At 40.9% G+C, this 23,240-nt stretch overlaps 1 protein-coding gene across 6 annotated transcripts in view; it reads right to left on the bottom strand.

The window, feature by feature from the left end:
• DENND1A (DENN domain containing 1A) overlaps nucleotides 1-23,240 on the bottom strand; it is a 445,274-nt gene that overhangs the window by 291,345 nt on the left and 130,689 nt on the right. For 3 of the 6 annotated variants that reach the window (XM_054689762.1, XM_054689764.1, XM_054689767.1), the window contains exons 3-5: nucleotides 14,603-14,652; nucleotides 8,303-8,349; nucleotides 3,013-3,132 (exon numbers count right to left, since the gene is read on the bottom strand). In XM_054689762.1, coding sequence (XP_054545737.1) covers nucleotides 3,013-3,132; nucleotides 8,303-8,349; nucleotides 14,603-14,652 — 217 coding nt within the window. The remainder of the gene's footprint in view (nucleotides 1-3,012; nucleotides 3,133-8,302; nucleotides 8,350-14,602; nucleotides 14,653-23,240) is intronic. The other 3 variants (XM_054689761.1, XM_054689763.1, XM_054689766.1) reach the window with 1 other exon arrangement.

Raw genomic sequence — 23,240 nt, 5'->3', positions numbered from 1 at the left:
GCTCTCTACCAAGTCCTGGAGACACAAAGTTGCATAAGACACAACCTTTACCCCTAAACATTTAGTTCAACAAGAACAAGACAGGAAAAGCAAGTTTATGAGTGGATGTGAAGTATGTAAAGCATGCTGGCTGCATCCAGAGGCAGGGACAGTTAGATCTGCCTGAAGAAGGCCACTCTAAGGTGGTGCAGATGCCAAACCTGGGAGGATAGGTAAATGGATGAAGGCAGGAAGGTGTGGTGGCTCATAAGGACCAGGAAGCAAGTGCTAAAAAGCTAAGTCCTGTAACAGCAGAGGCCACATCTGCACAGAGGCCACCACAGGGTGCTATGTCCCTCATGAGAAGAAATGGAAAGCAGAAGTCAAGGTGGCTGTGAGCAGACTCAAGTTGGAGCTCTGGGTGCACTGAGAAGGGTGACACAGCTTAACTAAAGACACAGGTTAACTAAAGGGCAAACTGAGGCAGCAAGGAAACCAAGCAGCAAAAAAGGACAATGCTAACAATGTAACCTGAACCCAAATCACACCAGCGTTCTGTTAGCAGGTGGGCCTCTCCACTTGCCATTGGACATGACACCCACTGGTCACCAGGGATTAATGGCAGACCCTTCCATCCGTATGCCAGCCTCAGTCTAGCAATGTTTGCAGCCCAGGCACAGGGGAAGTGCCACTGACTATGCCCTTTATATCTGCATCAGCTGTATAAACCAGAGAACTCTCTCCCTCATGCTAAATACCCAGGAATGCATGTCCCAGAATGCACAAAGTTCTTTTTATTTTTAACCACAAGCACTATCTCCTGGCACTAAGAAATCAATAGCAAGAAGACACCAGGCATGGGGTCACTCTATGTGTTACAGATAGCATACTCTGCATTGTGTCATGCGTCTACCCAGCTAGTCTTGGGAACGCCTCAAGGGCAGGACCGCTAATAGTACTCCAGGAAGGGCTGACATGCCAATGAATGAATGAACTCACCAAAATTTTTCCCATAGTTCCAAGAGAGTACAACAGATAGATACAAAATGCACCAATTGCTGCTATTTTTCATTCTAAATGACGATAGCATGAGGGGTATTCAATTAGTTTCTTGCAAACTTGACTTCCGTGACCCTCCACACAGACACACAAAGTCAAACACTGGAATCGGAGGAGGGCAATTTTTAAGTTTTAAGTAGTTTTCCACACTCAGCAGTTTGCTGAGTGAAAGTGATAGTACCAGTTCCCCTGCCCCTCAGTCTGCCCTTCCATCCACACACTCACACCCACCAGCTTTGAAAAAGAAACACCATAACCCACAATACTCAGGAAAAAAAACCTTTCTGCAAAAGTTTAAGGACACACTGTAAACCCTCATTTTCTCTATGTGACTATATACATGTGCAGTATCCTGACAAGGCTGGAAGCTAACACTATAGAGAAAATGGGCAAAACAATTTTCCTTAAAAGAAAAAAAACGGGGAGGGAAGAGCATAAGGGACATGGTGATGGTTCATGGGTGATGTGGTGGTGGGAGATTTATGGGGACTACACCTATGGGGAGAAATCAAATACTGTACAAAAATGAACACTAATGTAAGAAAATTAAAAAGTTTAGTAAAAAATAAAATAGAGTTGAGGAAACTATTGGGAGACAAATTGTACAAATAAATGCCATAAAGAACTCTTAAATAAGAAAAAGAAAGGGAAAAAAAGACCCATCTTATTACATCAATAAGTAAATAATCATTTACATCAGAGTCCAATACTCTGGGCAGGGAATCCTCGGGCCTGGCTGTGAGGCCTGCTTCAGAACAGCTGTGCACACTTATCCCCAGAGCAGCTGGGGTACCTCCTTCCTAAGGTCTTTCCAGCATTTGTCCTCTAGTGCCCAAATTATGGAGCCTTTGTTTAATGAAGAAGAGAGCTGACTTCACTGATTAAATAAGATTTGTGTAAAGAAACACAAAAGTAGCAGTCCAAACTGACAGTTATTGAGCAGAGGTACTTCAAAAGTCAGCCCTCTTCCCCTGTGGTGTGAGAGGGTGTGTTGGGGGACCTAGACCAGAGCGGGGCCGGGGTGGGGGGGTGTCCTTTTCTCATTGAGGAGAATAAGAAAGCGCAGAGACTGGTATACCAGAGAACTACCCTCTCTGGAATTCACAGAGGGTCTGGTCTTTTATCCCCAGGCCCAAGCCTAAGACTGGGGACCCGGGTTTTGTCAGGGGCGCCTCCCTGCTGTCCTGCCCTAGGCCGCTCCACATGAGCAGAGAGAGACAGGAGGCAGGCCCCTCTGACACCTACTTAACCAAGGCAGATGGAGAGGAGAGTGTGGGGGATGCCTTTACTTCCCCCTCCGGAGGCGCCCAGCAGGAGTCCTCAGAGCCAGCAGCTCCAAAATCGGATTTCCACACATCCTCCCACCCCAGAACATGCCTCGCCCCTCTGGCAGGAGGAAACAGAGCATTAAGCGAGTGTGGCTCTGGTGCACAAAGGGGGTTTTAGAAGACCTCAAGAAGCCTTCTTACCAGATTCTCTGCTTCCCCCCAACTTCTAAGAGGTAGCCAAGCTGGGAAACAGTTACTCACTCACTGACCCGAAGGGGGCAAGAGCGTCACTTTGAGGAGGTTACAATCAGCGTCTGCAAGACGTCCTGAGCTACAGACACATACTTTATTAATAATCTTACATACACAAAATGTCCAAGGGAAAGCCTAACAGGCTAATTTCTGACAGCTCCAGATAACAGCAGGAGCAACTGAAGCCAGGCCGACTCTCCAGCGTGCACAGACGCCACAGAAGTAATGACGGCTTTCCCACCCAAGGGCTGAGAGACAAATAAATACATACAATTATCTGCAGAACCTAAAGTGCAAGACCAACACTGGGAAGTCCTTCTCCCCGAGTGCAGTGACTTGTGGGGACCCGATAGGAAAATAAAAGGAACAGCTGGAAAAGTTAATTGCAGAAGAACAACGCAGAAGCTGACATTGATCCACAGAGCGCGCCCAGGGCCAAGCCACTCTCCCTTACCTTAAGATACAGAAGCAGCTCTTCGCTCCGGAAGATAAGCGACAGAATCCGAATCTCTGTTTGCTGTCAATGTCAGTGAGCACGAAAGTGAAGTTCTGGCCAACTTGGCTCACTGTGAGGCTGTGGCAAGGACAGAACAAAGGGAAAAATGAGTGTGCAGTAAGTTTCTTGATAAAGTATCTAATCACTGACAAGTCGTTGAACCTGTAACATTTCCTTTCTCAGTGGAACTCTTTACAAATGAGCTTAGGATTTACACACTTCAAGGGAACAGACTAGGAGCTAGTAAAATAAAATAAAACAAAGACTGCGAGCAGCCTGTTCCAGGGACCACCTCCTCAGACCGGCATGCGGCCCCCTTAATGAGGTCGGGCAGGTAGCCCGGATGAGCAGCCCATCAAATGCTGAAAGGTGCATGCTATTAATCTCATTTTCTAGAAGAGGAAATCGCCCATAGTGGCACTGCCTAAGATGCTGGCTGGACTGTGGCAAAAAGTTGGTGTTAAACAGAGGTCTGTCTGTTCCAAAGGCCATTCAGCTGGCTTGCTGTTAGCAATGCCCAAATGGTCATTCCCGGGTTCAGAAAATCAGTCCCCCCTGTGCAGCAGGGGGACTGAAGTGCCAGCCACACTCAGAGATGTCATCACACTCACCCTCCCAACTGATACTTAGATGTTGTTGTTCCCATTTTACAGGAAAGGAAGTGGAAAGGTAGGTGAGTAGTTCACTTCACAGCACTACTGGTGGGGAGGCTGGAATTCAAGAGGCAGCCAAGCCAGTCACCCCTTCCCTAACTTCCCGTGTCTTCCAATTCCTGAATTTATGAGGATCATGTGCTGTATTTTCCAGGTCAGAAATACTAAATGTCTTAACATGGCAGGGTGCTTTCTAAGAAATGGAAACAGGTTTTTAAGGAAGATACTAAAGAAAAAAAGCTAAATATTCCTGCCTCAACACAAATATTAGCAAACCACACCTAACAGCCACATTAAACTAGACAATATCTATTTCACAAAATTAAAGTCTTTTACTAGATTGTTCTAGAAATTCTTTTCAGAAAGTTACAAAACATTTTAAAATTTACTTTTAAAAAGTGGTTTACCAGTTAACTGCAGAAGCTGCAATCAGCTGCTTCTGCATTCCTTTTTAAAAACCTAATCACTCCAAAATTCAATCTATAAATTCATGCTAACATACTTGTGAATTTGACCTTGAATTAGTAAAGGAACTCATTAACTCATATTGCACTCCACAGATTATATTGTATTTTATAAAATATACTCATACTGATAAAATATTCAAATTGATGCCCTCACCTATAATTTACCTTATAAATTGTCAGTGGAAATGCAAAAAATGTCTCACTGGACCTTTTCCAAAGGTAGACATTTTATTGAACTATGGTTAGGATATGAACTAAGTTTTCAGATAGGCATAGCCTTCCTTTCTAAAATTCCCTAATAACCAACTGCATAAGAACATTAAGAGGAAAGAGGCTTTCAGTAAATCCCAATGTAAACAGTCAATGAGCTCTATCTGGTCATGTTTAAGGAAGCAACTCCACCCCTTGGAGAGTGGTTAGAGTTCCAGAAAACAATTCAGAAAGCGAAGGAAGTGTTTCACTCTCCTTTTTTAACTAGGAAGGTGAACGAAAACAAGGTGGCAATTTAAAAGCAACGTGGTAGTAAAACAGGTGTAAGTAATGCTATCCCTCCACCCTCCACCAGCCTGGAGAAGGAGCGCGTTTCTATAAAAGTTATAGAGCCGTCAAGGGGACACCAAACGCTACCTTCTTATGGCTGTTATGTTTTATCTATAAAGCTCGGATACTGTGTTACTATGGTGATTTAATACTATGTTTTAAAGGGGGATTATATGATTAATTTTAACAAGGTTGAGAACTGGAGATGTGTGAGAAACAGGATTCTAGCTCACATAATTAAAGTGATGGGGGAAAGTGGGCCTCGTTGGGGGAAGGGAAACCTGTATTATTAAATTATTTCAAGCAACAGGTCAGGATGACTCTAAATTACAAAATAAGGTCATGCTTTTGCAAAGCATGGTTAGGTGATCGTACAAAAACGTGAATGCTCACTGATTAACTCAGGATTTGATTTTACTTCCAGAATGTTTAAAATGAAGCATGCTAGAGAGAAATGGTATAGACAGGATGAAAAGCAAACACCAAGGAGAAGGAATACAACCTGGTTTGTGAATGGAGTGTCATTAATTTCCCTATTATCTTTTCACTACCATTAATAATGCTGAAAATGCTTTTAGCTACATTGTAAGCCCAAAGACAGATTCATTACTCATCTGCTTGGTTCTAATCCCAACTCAATCACTTGCTTAGTGGGCCTTAATTTAGCAAGTTACTTAACTTCTAAACACCTCAGTTTCTTCACTTGGAAAAACCAGGAGAAAGTACCAACCCAAAGGACACTTAAGGAATAAGTGAGATCTGCAGTCGACTTGAGGGTCAGTCCATGATAGGCACAATTCAAAGAAACGCAAGCTGTTACCATCCAAAGAGAAACTCGATTTATATTAAAGTTATGCATCTGCCTAGAATCTTCTGACTCGACTTTGTAACACTTGCAAATGAAGAAAGCGAGGCTGCCTTTCCTTAATCTTGGAGCAACCCAACGGAGCAGAGTCTTTTTGGGGGTGCCACAGCTCAGAGGGGCACTTATTATTCTCGGTTAGTGTACCTTTTTCATTCCTAGTAGGGTGGGGCGTTAGTCATTAAAAGCCTCAAAACATTAAATTCTAAAACTTTTTTTTTTCCTGGACAATTTCCAATAAACTGAAAGTCAGGCGAAGGCCATCTAACAGAGGTTAACTGGAAGGGTTTAGAAACCCCAGGGAATTTACCTTCAGGTTCAGAATCCCTAATTTTTTTTAATAGAAATAAGAGATCCTGGTGATTAAAGGTGGGAGAAAACTACAAACCAGCTTGTCCAATTCTCTTGTTTCTAAATGGAGAAACTGAGGTTCAGGGTCAGGTTAATGGGGTTTGTTTTGCTTTTTCAAAGTAATCTGGACAAAACAAAAATCCAAGTCCTTTCCAGTCCGCCATGCTGAGTTAAACACAATGCAAACCCTCTCTGAGAGGCTTCCACCTCAGCTCAAGAAACTCAGGTATGAGAGGCATTCAGAAAGTTGTCTTACCAAACAGACTGACTCTACTGCCCATGAGGCAAGAGAAACCAAATTTCAGTCTTTCCAGAAATGGTCCCATGTGATGAGGGCCAAGACCACCCTGCATTGTGCTTCCCTTGCCTACGAGAGAGTGTGGCAAACACAGGAGAAAAGCATCACTATTCAAACCCCAGACTTGAACCTTCACACTAACCGCTGATGTCAGTCAGCCACTCAAGATTCCACTGGCAGCATCCTGCTTACTTTTGAAGCTGCTTAGGGACCCGGTATGTAAATGGCATGAAGCGAGCAGACAGACAGTTGGAGTACAATCTTCCAGTGAGAATGGGATTTTCCATATCAGCCTCACTGGAAGTTTCCTTTTCCATCTTACAAGCTGAGCAATGACTACACTGGCACAGTAACAAGTGCTGGGTCTTGCTGGAGCTCTCGCTCTGGCTGGAGACAATCAGCAAGTACACCAGAGAAATAGTGCTCGTATGAAACCTAAAAAAGGGACAAAGGTAAATAGATAAGGCAAAGTCCTACTGAGATCAGGTGGTGAGAGACAGTTTCCCAGGTATGGCAACAATCCTGACTTCCAGGAGCAGCTGGAGCAGTCTGTCCAGAAGCAGAGGCCTGGGTGTTTCAGGAAGAAAGAAAGCCACACAAGGATTCTCAGGCTGGAAAGAGTGAGGCATGGCCAAGGAACTAAAAGGACACCAGTTCAGCTAATCCACAGGTGATAAGGAGAAAGTGGCATGATACCAAGTTGCTGTTTAATGCAATGCCCAATCATGCAGAGAACCTCACAGATCTTGGTAAAGAATTGGGATTCTTTTGTAAGGGCCACAGAATGGTTTTAATCAAGAGAACAGCAGTCTGGTCTGCATTTTTGAAGTCCTGATCTGACTGCTACATGGAGGACAATTTGGAAAAAGGAAGAAAAAGAAGCATAAAAAATAATTAAGAGGCTAGAACAGCAGTCTCAGTGAGACCGGCTGGTGGCTTAACTCACGAATGAGAGTGGAGATGGATGGGGTGGACTGCTCTGGGTTTTAGCAAGAGAGATAAATGACAGGTGGACGGTCATTTATGGACTGATAGTTGGGGAAGAAAAAGGCAGTGTGTTACCATTCAATGAGAGGACAAACTAACAAGTTTGGGGGGATATCCAAGAGATCCATTTGGAATATGCTAATTCAGAAATGTCTAGTACCTAATTGAACATTCTACTAGGGAAATCGGAGGAAAAGCTACACATTTGGAGGTCACCTATGCAGAGAGGGCATCTGATGCCATGGTAGATGTCGAGATCACTTAGGGAGAAAGTGCAGAGAAACAGAAGAGAACCTAGGACCGAGTTAAGGTACCCCTTTTATTTATTTTTTATTTTATATATATTTTACATTATTTTTCATTTTTGCACAATGTATGCATTCTCGTAATGGTTATAGTCCCCACCGTTCCCACCCCCCCTTGTTTTCATCCTACTCCCTTCTTCCCCCCCCCAATATTGTGTCTCTGGTTTATAGTTGCTTGTTGATTTTGATTTTTACTTTATTATAACTCATGCAATTTGCAGCAACATGGATGGAAATGGAAGGCATTATGCTCAGCAAAATAAGCCAGAAAGAATAAGAAAAATACTGGATGGTCTCACTCATAGCAGGAATTTAGAAAACCTAAATAAGGGACCAGGAAAAAGACTAATTATAATAAAGAAACCTCTTTCAGATGATGGGTAGTGAAGAGACCACCAAAGAAACAAAGGCAAACAACCGGCATGGCTGCGGCCAGTGGCACCGGTGCATGGAGACGAGGAGAGGAGAGGCGTCTATTGACCTGAGCAATGTGGAGGTTTGAGATGAGCTTGTAAGAAAAGCTCTAGCTCAGTAAAGGAAGCAGAAGACAGACTGAAGACGAATAAAGTGAAGCATGTAGCTAACTCTTCCCCAAAGCAGAGAATTAGGCAGTAATTGAGTGGGAATGAAGAGTCACAAGTGGGCCTTATTTTTAGGATGAAGAACACCAGAAAGTGTTTTTAAGCTGTTGGAAATGTTTCTATAAAGGCAGAGATTTATGATATAGGAGAAAGATAAAACAATAAGGTCTGGACCTTAGATTAGAATTCTGGAGATATACTCACTTGCTGTGTGGATGAGGTAAAAATAATCGCATCTCACTAAACCTCACCTGTAAAATGGGAATAATAATGTTACCGCAATTTCCCTGAGAAACTAGGCAGCACTCAGAGAGGTGGAGAGAGAGATTTATTTGTCACACCGGCAGGCTCAGTGGGATAGCTCCCAAAAAGTCTGAGTCCCAAATTGCAGGAATGGTAAGGTTTTGCCCCGAATTACAGGAATGGTAAGGTTTTATACAGTTTGTATGCAGGAGCTTGTCACCCCCTCTATCATAGAGTTTCTTTATTGTTTGGGAAGGGGATCAAGGTAGCCATGGCTACTACTGTGGGCAAGCAACACAGGCAGGAACTTTCTGTTCCAGCAAGCAACAGACTCCAAGCAGTAGACTCCAAGCACCTTCCTGCTTCATTTATACCTTACAGGGTGGCTTTGAGGATTAGAAATAATTCCTACAAAATAGCAGTATAGTAGGTACACAATGAAAATAATTGTAATCATTATGAAATGGGAGAGGTGAAAATGAAAAGTTCTGTATGACTTAGTAATAATTGTTAACCTTTTGAGTAACCTACTGCAAGGCAGCCTTAAGAGCTGCTTCTCCTACCTTTCAGTGCATAGGGGGTGCCAGGTAGGAATCAAGTCTGTCAAACTGCAGCATCACCCAACCTTTAGTTATATGTGCCTCAAGGCTTTCTTACACAAGTGCACCATTTATCTGCCTGAGATGTGCATTTCTCACATTCCCTGCTCAAAGATCCAGGTGACAAGATGACACTGACCCAAGATGTCTGGGGCTAAGAGTAGGCCACACACTGCCAAATGCAGGGCCACACCTATCTGCTTGAAAAACTTCGGATCATTCTAACAGAGGACAGAGACCCCTCCAGCCCCTCACCCACATAAGCCTGACAAAGTCAATGTGAATCATAACTGGAGAATCAAAAAGCATCCAAACCAGAAGGAACAGCAGAGATCTGATTCAGTTCCCCCATTATCCATGAAGTAGCTGGGCCCTCGGGGGAGATGTCCTGTGCCTCTCAGCACAGAGCAAGGCAGAAGCAGAATCAAAACCTACACCAACGTCTCCCAGCTGCTACTCACCATGCTTTCTACCCACTTGCCTGACGGTTTGATTGTTTTATCCAACACCATGGGCAGAGCAGAACCCATGGGGTGAAACTCAGGGTGTAGACTAAACCAAGGATGAAAAACAAGGGAGGAAAGTGATTCAATTTTTTTTTTTTTAATTTATGCAAGCACTGAGTATAGTCAGAAGTGCAGGAGGGTGAGAGAATTCACCAGAGCCAGAGCCGAGAACAGAACAGGCAGACTGACGAAGTACACTGCTGAGGGGCGCAGTAGGCATGGCAGGAGAGGTCTGCGCGCCATGTGGGACCCTCGCTAGGTGGCCGGGGAACCAACCGGTGCTGCAGAGGCTGCGGGCAGCTTCACAACCCAGCGCTCAACTGCTGCGCCACTGGGGAGGCCCTGAAAGTGATTCAATTTTGAAAAGTAGAGACGAGGGGTGCAGAGGAGATGCACAGAGGAGAGGTCTGGGCAGGCAGACACTAAAGCACACATTATATGTATGTGGGCTTTGAATTCTTCAGTTATCTGAACTTCTATTTTTTGACAATACATTTTTATTATTTCTGAAATAAATGTTTAAATGTTTGGCTACATTACGCTGTGAGGGCTCTCGTGGAGGCAGTATGCTTCAGGAGGCAATGTGCCGTGGGACCGGCGGCCAGACTAATTTGGCTTCCAAAGGCAGCTCTACCACTTGCTAATAGCGGACATTATGAAAATGATAACCTTACCAATGTGTACCTTTCTAGCACAGGAAAAGAATATAGCACCTAACAGAGACAGTACAACAGCAGATAGCACTTGACCACACGTGTATCTGGGCTGCATTCTAAGTCATTCGACTACGCCTCTGCCACTGAAAAGACTGTCACTTCATTTCACGCCCATGTCATGTGGGTGCTCCCAAATGCAATGTATAGGGTAACAACATGGGAGCTGACTTTCTGGGTTCTAGAAGAGGAAGCACAGACATGGAAAGGAATGGATTGGGCATTATCTCATTAAGCCTCTTCAGATGGTTCAGTTAGTGCTTTGACCAACTCAAGTAGGCTGCCAACTGTGGAGCGCAAGCAAGGAACACAATATGAAATGGAACAAAACTTTTCTATTTCCTCAAAGAGACTGCTTTCATCAATAACAATGCGAAGTTTTTTGAGAGTGATCCCAGCACTGTGATTTCACTATTCCTCTCTCCCATGAGCTAGTTCAAGTGCAGTAAAGGGAGCAGAAACTCTAGATTGGGTTTAAGATATCTGTTTCTTCCCCAGCTCTATAATTACATAGGTGTGACCATAAACAAGTCATTTCATCTCTACGGCTCTTGGTTTCCTTTTATAAAATGGAAGGTTTGAATCAAGAATTTCATTTTTAAAGCCAGTGGTCTTTTTTTTTTCTTCTTCTAATATTTATTTATTTATTTATGCAAGCACTGGGTACAGTCAGAAGCACAGGAGGGTGAGAGAATTCACCAGAGCTAGAGCGGAGAGCAGAACAGGCAGACTGATAAGCACACTGCTGAGGGGAGCAGAGGGCGGCAGGAGAGGTCTGCGCAACATGTGGGACCCTCACCCGGTGGCCAGGGATTGAACCAGCGCTGCAGAGGCTGCGGGTAGCTTCTCAACCCAGCGCTCAAATGCTGCGCCACCGGGGAGGCCCAAAGCCAGTGGTCTTATTCTCACACATCTCCAAAGCCTCTCATAGCTGGAGCCCACACCCTGACAGCACACATCTCCCTCTCCCCAGCAGCTCCATCTGCTCTGCCTGAACAATCTTGAGGCTCGCTTGAGGTCTCTCCTCTGCTTTGCGCCTCAGGACAGATGGCTTCTAGGCTCCCCCTTCCACATATCTACTTCCGGCTGTCCTTGCAGACTAAACATAAATCTCACCCACCGTAAGGAGTTTTCTGGGCCTTTCAGTCTTCGCTAACCTCACTCAGTCCTTTTGGATACATATGGCTTCATGTGTCTTCCTGCAGCAGACTGAGAAACACAGCAAAGGCAGAGCTCCAAGTCTGATTGCCGTTATCACCCAACAATGATACATATTCTGAAACTTCGCTTGCTCTTTTGTAAAAGAGACACCACCGTCACCTATCACCCAGTTGCTGGGAATAAATGAGGTATTAACGTGAAGGTGGACAGCACACTGGCTAGAATCAAGCAGGAAGTCAAATATTAATGTCCTCCCTTGCGCTCTGTTTAGTGACTGGTCTTCCCACAGGGTGAGCTACTGGGAAAGGTATTCACTTGGGAGATGGACCCAAAGGTTGTGCCAGCAGCCCAAGAGGACGTTGGGCAAGTCACAATGTCGCTGCTGCTTAGATGTTTTTCAAGTGACGGTAACAGTGCTGATTCTCATTTCTTGTGACAGGAGGATAAAATGAGATAATACAAGAGGAAGCACTTTCCTTTGAAAAGCTTCTGGCATTATTATCTTTCATAAGTCCTGGTTTCTGAAAGAAAAATCTTAAAACAACACAAGAGACAGCAAGATGTCAATGTTAGCAGGTGATTTGATGATGGCGGTGGAAATCCCACTCTTGATACAGACTAGACATGTCAGAAAGTTGTATTACTGTTCCTTGGGGGTAGAAAAGCAGAGATACCAAAAAAGATAAGGAAGCTTTCTTTGGGGGACACATTCACCTGGGGCAATACTCATCTCTCATGCTGACACATTTTCTAAGTGTAAGCAATGCCATAAACACATCTGGGGGGCTTTGTGGGCCTCAGAATCTGGGCATAGCCATTTGACAGGGCTTCTCCTAACTAACATAAAACTGGTGACATTAAACCCTCTGTATTTATTGTAAATGACTTATTATTATGCCTTCTGCATTAAAGTATGTCAAGGATAGGAGTGGGGAAGCAGAAAAGAAAAAAGCACAGTATCCAAACTAAAGTAACCCACTTAGTTTGCATCAATTTGAAGTTATCAACACTTTTAGGGTGAATAATATAAGACCACATGAGAAAGAACCATTGCACACAGCAGGGATTAAAGTCTACCCATAAAGGGACATTTTAGCCCCAAATCATTTTGTGAAAAAATATGAAGAATGTGATTAGAAGAGGGTAGTTTAGAAATTGGTTATTTTGAAAGAACTATATTATTCTAACCAAAAAGAAATTAACATTATTAGTGAAGAAAAGACTTTAGAACTATAGCATAACGATTCTGCTTTTCTTTCATTTCAGATTATAATCGTCCATGTAGGTGAGTGTAGGTTTATGTGTTGGAGTAAAATGAAAAAGAGGGGTGTGTATGTTGGGGGGAGGGAGACTGTACATTTCTTCTAATATTAGTTTACAAAGTTCACTAAGGAATAACTCTCCCAAATAGATCACCACTCTAACAAGAAGTCATGTGAAAATACATTTTCTTATTCTTCCTTGTTAAACACCTAATCACATTTCTAAAACATTTCAGCTTTATTAATTTGTATAAATACGCCCTTGCCATAATTTGCAATACATTTTATAAGTGACTGGAGGAGATTTCACGCATTGCTAATTCATACATATACATGTGAAGTTTGCATTAAATATCTAAATAAAACCCTATTCCCTTGCATGCTATTTTTAGAATAGGATAAAGAAGAGACAAGAGGCCTCTTATTACAAGGATGGACCCTCTCAAAATTAAGGCTATTCTGTTTTAAGCACCAACCCACAACTGAAAATCTCTGGTACCTGGATGGTAAGGGGTCCAAGTCTGGAAATACTATAATGGTTGATGGGCTTTTAAAAATAACATGTTAGAACCAGGGGAAACAGTGATAATAAGGGGCTGGGCAATATTCCAAAGCTGCTTTGCTTCTTAGTACTCTTTTTGCTTTTGAGAACACTTTTAAAAAAACTCCTTTGACTACCAATTCTCAGGTCACACCTTTTTATTTATTTATTTATTTATTTATTTATTTTTTTGGTGGGACCCTCGCTGGTGGCCGGGGAATGAACCGGCACTGCAGAGGCTGTGGGCAACCTCGCAGCCCAGGGCTCAACCGCTGCGCCAACAGGGGAGGCCCAGTTCACACCATTTTTACATTAATGACCAATAAAGAACGACACTGCTACTATCAAGTGTCGAAAAGACCCAAACATCCTCTTCCCCACATGATCTAAAAACACAAAAACCCTTTCAGGCCTGTCGGGATTGGGACACTAAAATACTATGATAGGATCTTCCAGAAAATGGGCACACATTTGATAGCTTTCTTGGAACATTTATGGCACTTACTACTTAGACTGACATTTTCTAAAACCTCTGCCACTAAAATTGGCATTTTTAACATAGAATGTATGTACAGTCTGATAGCTTAATTCTCCATTAAAATTAAAAAGAGACAACATTCAAATGGACCAATATGTTACTGCAAAAATAATGCTTCAAATGTAATGAACAATAATCATGGTAGACATTGCTTAAAAGTAAGATGAAGATGATTGTTTCCTCATTGCTTTAAGAGTGCTAGTAATTTATAGTTTTATAAAGTAAAAAAAACACCTTTTCTAAAATTGTTACCATTAACCAGAGGCTCTTAAAATGTTTAACTCTCAGATTATTAGAGTTATTTTAGAGTTCATATAATGTTTAATCTTTCCAGGAGACAGTTTATCAAAACGGAATTATTTAGGAGGTGTTTAGGTGATTTTGTTTTCTTAGTCTGAAAATTTATCAAAAATGCTTTTCCCCCAGAGATACCATTCATAGTCACCTAAACAAAACACAAGACTCTACTCAGCAGCGTGCTTTTTAAATAGCTGCAAATCTTTGAACAAGATAGCCTATGCCATTTAAATTTTAAGTTTTGGTGCAGGAAAAGCAAAGTCTCCATCATACTCACAAGGCGATGGAGTCACATGATATTACTTGGTTAAGTCAAATATATTCATATTTTCATGAAAATTCAACAGTACCAGATAAACACCAACCATTCTTAATCATGGTTTGAGTCTGATAACCAAAGTCAAAAATGTAATGTCATGCAAAGTGCATCTCACAGACTGAGCAACGCAGCAGCGTAAGCTTTAAGCACAGTGGTGGTGTCAAATAAAAACCCCAGGAAGGGAGAACCGGCTACTCGCCTTGGCGCATAGGTGTTTTCAATCATGGTTAAACAGACAGAATGTTAAGAATGGTATGGTTTTTATTTTCCATAGCAGGTTTATTGACACTTTTTTTTCTAGTAAAGTTTAAAAATCTGACACTACCTGTCCACATAGAAGGGGAAACAAAACTTGGTCAAAGTCTGTAGAACTTCCTGTGGAGAGAAAGAGAGATAATTTATACATCTAATGGGGCCAATAAATCTGACATTAAGCACGGCACACAATCTAGCAACTTTACCCTAAAGAAAGAGGAGACAGATGAAGAAATATGGGCTTTATCAATTACATGGGAGGAGTACCAGGCAGTCAATCATGAGAAATAATAAACATGATCAAACTTCATTAAAAATGAAAAATTAATCAAGAATCACACATGGGCAAGCAGCAGGAGCCATGCAGGAAGGCTCTGAAGGGAGGGGGGCGGTTGGGTTGCTGAGTGTTAACACCCCTCCAGGGACCATCTCCAGCCTGACCATATGGATCAGAGTGAATAACACCGAGCCACATGGGTTTGGCCTGGCAGGGCCGCTGTTGCTGGCACCGTGCTCGCCTGTTACCTAGGAACAGAGGGGGCCGGGATTAGACAACGCTTCCCGACATCAATAGGCCAAATCGCAAGCAGAATAGAAAGCCAACTGGAAGATAATTGTCCCTGAACATTGTCAACTGCATTTTCAGAGTTTAAAACTTCGTTTACTTACTTCATAAGGAAGTTGCCATGTTTGGCATAAATTTATTTTGTTACCAAACCTTAACAATTTTAAGGATGTGCTATTTTTAGTTAAATGTCATTATCATAATTGGACACACTTACCTGCTTATAATTTATGAAAATCCAAAGCAAACGACCAGCTTAAATGTCTTTAATAAATATGTAGGTACATAAAACCAAGGACATAACTCAGGGGGGAGGCAGGAGTACAAAAGATACAAAAAGTAGAGTGCCATTTCAAAAACATTCATAAAAGAGAAGCTTCTCACATTAAGAATACTACCCGAGGAGGCACAATATATTCAGTGGTGTGTGTTTTCCCAACAGACACATTTCACGTTCACAGCCTATGCACACATAGCTAAAAACATATACAGATAATTATTACTTCCTTCACAGAATTTTTCTCTAACTTGAGTTAATTGAACTGAAGACTGTGGACAGTCCACAGTTGGTGCTTATATTAAGTTCATAGACCAATGTTATAAATCTTAAAAAAAATTCCTTTCATGTATTTGATTTGCTTTTTTAACTATTAAAAATCCCAACTTCAAGACAAAATGAAGAACACATTTTTCAGTCATTGAGAAGCTGGTTCAAATTAAAACAACCTACCCATTGCAAATCCTAATCCAAGTGATAAATTAAAGATCAGTTTACAAATGTAGCACTTTTCTAACCAATAATAATGAATTATCAATGCTAACTGAATTGATGCTTCTCGCTTCATTTATTTTTCAAACCAGTTCTATCATTCAAGAAATAAACCACATCAATCTAATAACCCACTCAATGAAGCAGAAAGCACACGGACTTGCCCTGCCAGAGCATGTTCCGCCTACATGATTCAATTGAGCATATCCTATTTTTTAATATCATTTTGGACTGGTCCTGTGTATATCACGGCACTGTTAAGGCATGTGAAGTAGTAAATGACAAGGAAACTGAAAAATGAAAAAGAGTGGGAAAGAATACCCCAACACATTCTAAGAGGCCTCCTGGAAATATTAGTTAATGCCATACTGTGGCATTCAGAAGTCCTTATTTCTGGCTTTAAAACTCATTATGCTTAAATAAATGGCAATGGCGAAGACAGAGTCAGAAAAGCCATGGCCATTTCTCAGTGCAGTATTATTATCAGACAACTAGTGAAAAAGAGATCACCTAAAGCAGTCATGCTAATGTCTGCAGTTTTAAATAAAAAATACTGCAACCCACTCTTACGAGTTACACACCCCAATAAAATACCTTACAAGTTCCTGTTCACTTCAAGTTTAAACACCACAAAGCATCCCTTTGACTTCACAGTCCATGCACTGAGCATTCTTTACAACTCAGTACCCAGTGCTCACTCAATGCCAACATCAGTTACAAAGACGGTTCTCCTCTGCCCCTCAAAAGTTACAGGTGCAGAAACACTTCTCTTCTCTATGCTGGAGTTGAGCTGCCAAAAGACCTCAAGATTTTTGAAAGAAAGGACCCCCATGGCTACAAAAAAGCATTGTGCTCTACAGCGGAGTCAAAGAGATCTAATCTGCCCAACTTATTACTCCCGACAATATATAGAAACTACTTACCACTTTCTAATGTCAAGAGTAATAACCAACCGTGAACTTGTCTGTCAGATAATATTAGAACAAATATCAAAATACCCAATGTAGGCTGAGTATAACCCACCTCCCAAGAGCTTTCCTTTTTACCCAAGAAAGCAGTGATAAGTCTAATTAAGCAAGGGGGTAGGGGGAGGGGAGAAGAGAAGGGAATATAGGCAAATGTTTGTGCACCACAATATGTTTCTTCATGTTTGTGATATTACAAGAGCTTGATATTCCAATTTAAGTCAAACAAGACAGTGGTGTGCTGTCAGAGGAGAAAACCAAAATGAGCATCTACCCTGTGTTAGGCATATTCACACATTATCTCAATCAAAACTGAAAAAAAAAAATCTACTTCTTATTTTGGGAAGGGAAGGATAGGAAGAGGGAGGGAAAAACAAGCCAGGTTTCTTGCAAATAAAATTGCTGAAATAAACCAATTGTCTTAATACCACTGTTATCCCTATAGATAAACTTTTAAATACCGTATCCTCTTTTTCAACAAAACTCCACAAATATTGGAATATAAAAGGTACCATTCTCCAAGAGTGGGGATTTTAAACCCCTGATTTAAACATATTTTGAGCATTGTACTTGTAAGAGAGTGTCTTGCAATAATAATTTTACTGAGAAAATAGTCACCAGCCCGTCACCAGCCCCTTTCTCTTTCTAGAACCTGTCTTTGGCTTGGGAACTTTCTTTGTAGATGGTAATTTTCCTGCTTTCTCCCCCCTTTCTCTTGGCTACACCAGCTTTTTCAGACAACCAGCCTCAGTACAACCTCAACTACTGCCACATAAATCGGATCTTTGAGATGCAGTACAGCTGATGAAATGTAAATGACCTCATTGCTAAGGCAGGGGGTGGGGAAGATCGTGCCAGCTCTCTAGATCAATTCCCAAGTTTATATTTTCACAAATCTTTTTATGTACAGTTTGATTTTTTAACATTTTAATGAGCAAAAAAAAGTGAATCTATAGTAGCCAGCCACCACAGTTAAAGTGCAGGGCATGAACTGGATCCCAGGGGGGACCAGTCCACCGTGTCACCACTGGCTTTAGGACATTTGCCACCTGGTTCCATGTCCCCAGGTTCCAACTCTTTTCATAATCAAAACACTGCTGACATTATAAACCCCAGACGGGTTTTCTAAAATCCCTCCCAATCAATATATCCAACACATAACTTATAGGAGACAACACTGGGCTCATTGATTAAGGTGAGTTCAGTAGCAAAGTTTTCAAAATAAATGAGACAAGAATATAGCATTCAACCCCTTTGTGTCACCAGACAATTTATGAAACAGGCAATTTCCAAAAGGGCTTTTCTTTCTAACAAAATATATGATACTTCATGTGGGAAGAAATAAGAACAGAGGAGGCAGGGGGGAGGCATGAGGGGCAGGCCATGGCACAGACCTTTCAGTTCTGCACAGATTCAACAGCAGTTCACACAGCATCACAGCATCGTGGAAAAACAACATCTACAAAACTCTGCCCACCAGGAGATATCCAAGCCTCAGAATAGGAAGCAAAAATGTGAAAGCAACACACCCAACACTGCATTCACTTGCAAATGAAAATCAGAAGTGAACTCAAGATTCATCCAGGGTCTTCTTTGGATTCTGTTCACCCAATTTGAATTCTTATCCATTCAGAAGACCTATCAAGGGAACTTACTCCAATCTGCAGAAAGTAGGTGATGTTCTGCTGAAAATGAGCCATTTTCTTGAAATCCTGGTAAAGTTTTACATTCATATGCTATCCGTCATAGAATCCTATCTGGAAGCAAATCTTGGAAATTCAACACAGTTAACTGGTTCAGCATGCAAAGGCTCAACCAATTAATTCACCCTGAATTCGGGATGCTGGCTGGGGGTATGTAAGAGACCCTACAACCATCACCAGTTCAGATGTCAAATACTTTGTTTTCACTGCTTCATTGAAAGCCATAACAGAAATTACTTGTATTGGCAGATGAAAACAACTGACTGTCATGCACTAACATACACACCCCACAAATAAATGCCATCTGAAAGACAAAAGCGCAGGCTGATTACAATGCCCATTGGGGTTACAGAATGTTGGGAGATGAGGCAGGTTCTCAATAGTTCAAAAGGAAAAAGAAAATGTGTGCAGGAAAACATTTTAAATGAAGGAAAGAGATAGCTTGAATAAATGAATGCATTTTAAAATATGTAAAGCCAGAAGCAGCCCCTTTGTAGCTTATTGAAAGCTGGTATAGCAATTGATAATTTACCTTTGTCCAAGAAAAAAGAGTGAAGGAGGCAGAGACAGGGAGACGGTGGCAGAACATTTCCTGACTTTCTTATATCTAATTTATTGGTTCATTTCAAAATGTTGATGTGTGTGCTGAAAAGACCATTGGAGCTCAGATTCCTAAAATAGTCTGTTTCTACACTTAATTTTTTTAATAGCATGAGGGAAAGGATGGCCCTCTAAGTCCTGCAACTGAGATCAGTGCAACTGACTTGAAAGAAAAGCCTTTGATGAATGATCTTAAAACTCAAGTCGAGAGTTAAAAACAGAACACACACAAAATCCAAAACATACAAAAAGCTAACAAAATTTCCACTTTAAGCCATTTCAAGTTAAAACCAGGGACTCCAAGTGAAAGCTAGCAGAGGTTTTCATGTTTATGATTAAGAAGGGTAAAACAGCATGGTAAGTAGTTCTTAGAAGCTTAATTAGCACCAAGTTCAAGAATGTTGATCAGAAATTTCCTACATTAGGAAATACAATTTTTCTCCTTCACTATAAATATCAAATTAAATCCAAGATCCATACCACAGTTAGAAGCAAACTCTTTATTTATTTATTTTTTTAGTGAGGAAAAGCTTTGAATAAGGGATTTTACAGAAAGGCTTTTCAACACCCGAACATAAAAGCTGGGTCAGATTTCTAACAACGCTGCGCAAATGCTGGAGTCTGCTCCCTTTCTTTGGTATATTTCAATATTTACTACCAGTTTACTCTGAACAAACTTTAGTTAATTTTGAGACATACCTATGCTATAATTATGCTAATTTGTATAATGCCTAATATAGTCAATGTTGCAATTTAAAGATAAAATTAAAATGAAATAGGAATGCAACCTATTCTACAAAATGTATGATATAAACTTTGTATCTGAATTATCAAAGATATCACAGGTGGAATGTTTGGTACAGTAGAGTCAATCTCTAGAACTACTTTCAAGTGTAATCTTCAAAAATACTGGATCTTTAAAAAAACATTTTTAATTTAATGAAATTCACTTTAGCCTTTGTATATTTTCCTTTCTTCAAAAAACCACTTAGAACAAAGTTGCTCCCAAATTACATTATTACACAGAACAAAGTTGCTCCCAAATTAATGGATTTCAAATGACTTAAAATGAAATCCCTTCTCAGATTTCATTTTATTAACATAAAGTCTTAGAGCAAAGGGGTTGAAAATGAGAGTGCTATATATTTATAAGGTCAATGTTAAACACCAATAAACTTCTTGACACTGGTTTCCAATGCTTTCAACAATGATTTGGTTGCAATCTCTTACAATTAGCCTTCAGTAACATCAGAAACATAACTCCTTGGACTGTAAATATTATTACTCTATTTTACCTGGTTTGTTTTGTTAAACATTTTCAATTCCATTATCTGAACATTTATGGCATCAATATCGCATCAAGGAAGAAGGGTTGGGGGAGAGAAGGGATACATATCACAGCACATACCAAAGGGATACAGTCCCAACAGTAAAACTGCAAACACGATTTCACTGAAGACACAACTTGCCCTCAGGAAGATACTACTTAAAAAAAAAAAAGAGCATTGATAAAATACTATTTCATAAGCACATTAAAAGCTGTCAGCTTTTAAATATTTTTAATGCACCCAAAAATGTGCACAGATGGACAACTTTTCTGCTTACATTAGTCTAGAAAAAAAAAAAATCTTTCATTATCAAGCTCAAAGTCTTTGAATTTTTTAAACTTAATTGTGCCTCTATTTCTCAGAATTCACACCCCAAGGCCAAAGCTTTCCTGCCACCAGTCCTTCAAATCTGACTTGGACATTACACGGGAGGAGGCTCCAAGCCTCCCTGAGGTCTCACTCCTTTTACAACACACGAAAAAGCAGTCGATAATGGGCCCAGGCTGAATTCACTGCTTTCCACATCTCCTCCTGGGACACAAGCTAGCAGATGTGATAAAAACTGTGTCAGAGAAGGGGCTCTAGTTTGTGCCTTAATGATAACTTAAACCTGTACACCAACACAACCAAAGGACTAACAGAACTGGCTGTTACCTCTCTCTCCTGCCAATCTTGAATAACTCTGAACTAAATTAGCACCTCGACCCACAACATCCCCTGCCACCCCACCAAATCCATTCTAATTTTAAAAGATAAATGAATTCAGCAAACACGTCGGCGGCACAAGTGTCTGGGCTATGTGTCTCTGTGTGTGTGTGTCCTATAATTAAGCCCTAACACATATTTCATGTTGCTGATGTTTTCTCAAGGTATGACTGTACATTCTGAAAGGACGGCCTGGCATGTTTCCTCTGACTGCCGCCCTGGTAACCACGTTAACATGTACCACTGGCAGACATACGGTTTCCAAAAAGTGCCTAGAGGTCTAAAAATTATTTTTAAATATGCTCAACCATGGGAAAGACAAGTGATATTCTGAGGTACGGAAACCTTCTAATTATTAAAATTTATACAGGAGAGTTTTTAAAACCGTGGGTGGTTGTACTTTCCTTTGAACTTGTAAGAACTCTTTGTCTTACTTAATGATAGGGCCCCAAAAAAATAGGTTTAAACGTGTACTTCTGATAACATTTTCTAAATTTTATAATTCAGCCTTCGATGATAGACCCCTGTTACCCAGTATCTTGAAAGCCTATTCAGTCACAATTGCATACCCACTTAATCAGCAATCATTGTTCTGGGATGCGGGACTCGGTCGTCAAGACAAGCACCAAAACCTTAAAAAAAAAAATTTTTTTTTTCCAGAACTGGCATAAGAAAAAAGTGATCTTTGTCAGACAAGGACAAATTTATGCAAATCTTTTATAAACATTCACAAACATTTATTTAGCTTTTGAAATGTTGGCCTCATTTGAGAGCATGAAAATGAGGGGGAAGTAGGAAAACGCAAAGGACAGCTTAGAAGCTGGTACACGACATAAATATTCAGAAGGAAGATTATAGGATTCATGTTAGGCTGTCTTAGGCTTCTCCAAAGTCCACACAGAATAGCAAAGAACAAAACTAACGAGAAGTACGGCAGATGTTAGACAATGCATCAGCCTCTTTTCCTCTCTCGCTTGGCTATACTTGGGCGCTTTTATATTTTCTTTCAATATGGTTAGGTCATTCAAGGATTCTCCTATAGACTCTGTATTGTGGCTACAGATCTATAAGCTGGAGGTCTGTCAGCTTTCCAAAAGTTTCCAATGAAAAGGCATTATGCAAATTCTACCTCTCTTACCCTCTTTCAGGGGGGAAAAAAGCCTCCAGTATGCAGTCACCGGAGTATTGGAAGCCCCAGACTTCATTTCTGTATAGCTGTGTTTGCCTCAGGGCCACGCTGCTTGTTTTGACAGTGGATCCCCCTAGATAGTTGGGATTAGTCGAGCTTGTTTAGATAAACTTGAAATCAAGGCCTTCTCTAGGTAGACAGCTAGATGTAGCTACCGAGTTTCCAGCTGCCTCCTCCTTTCATCCCCAAACAACTGGAGATTCGCAGTAGCTATCACAGCCACAGGCTATGTCACATACATAAGTACAAAATTAAAGGCTGCTAAAGGAAGCCTTTGTAAGTCTTAGTGCTAAAATAAGGAATCTGTACTGCTTGGTTTATACAAATTATTCTAGCACTACCAGTATAGAACTGAAATCATCAGTTAACGAGGCATATTAATCAAGGTTCCCAGCTTCTTTGGATGGACAGATCAGAGTCTGGTAATATCCTAACCTGTGCTTCTTAGGTCTTGGTTGAGAATAGAGCTTAAAATGTTGAAAAGGAAATAACAGCCTTTATTTATCCAGTGGTGGGGGAGGTTAGATGCTATCAACAAATACTGTGAGCCAAATATGAAAATCAAAATGTAAATATCAAGTCTGATTTTGAGAGAGAATTATTTAGCAATTGATTAGACACAGTCATCTCCAGTTGCAGAATTGTTTCAAGTCAACTTTCCTTTCTCCCACAACTCACAGATTCTGATAGAAAGCTATCAGGAAGATTCAGAAAATGAGGAAATTTGTACTCAAAATATATCGATGACATTTCATTACAAAGACAGAGGCAGGTGATGTGAAACTGTTGAAATTTCAAAAAAAGAAAAAACAAAAAACCTACACAAGTCAAATAGTTTTCCCCAAATCTAATAGTCAATGATTTTAATCTTCTTGCAACTAGAA

The sequence above is a fragment of the Talpa occidentalis genome, unplaced genomic scaffold, assembly GCF_014898055.3.
Source record: "Talpa occidentalis isolate TD23 unplaced genomic scaffold, MPIMG_talOcc4v2.1 talOcc4.7, whole genome shotgun sequence".
Classification (NCBI taxonomy): Eukaryota; Metazoa; Chordata; class Mammalia; order Eulipotyphla; family Talpidae; genus Talpa; species Talpa occidentalis.
This window is presented reverse-complemented; position numbering and strand designations above follow the sequence as displayed.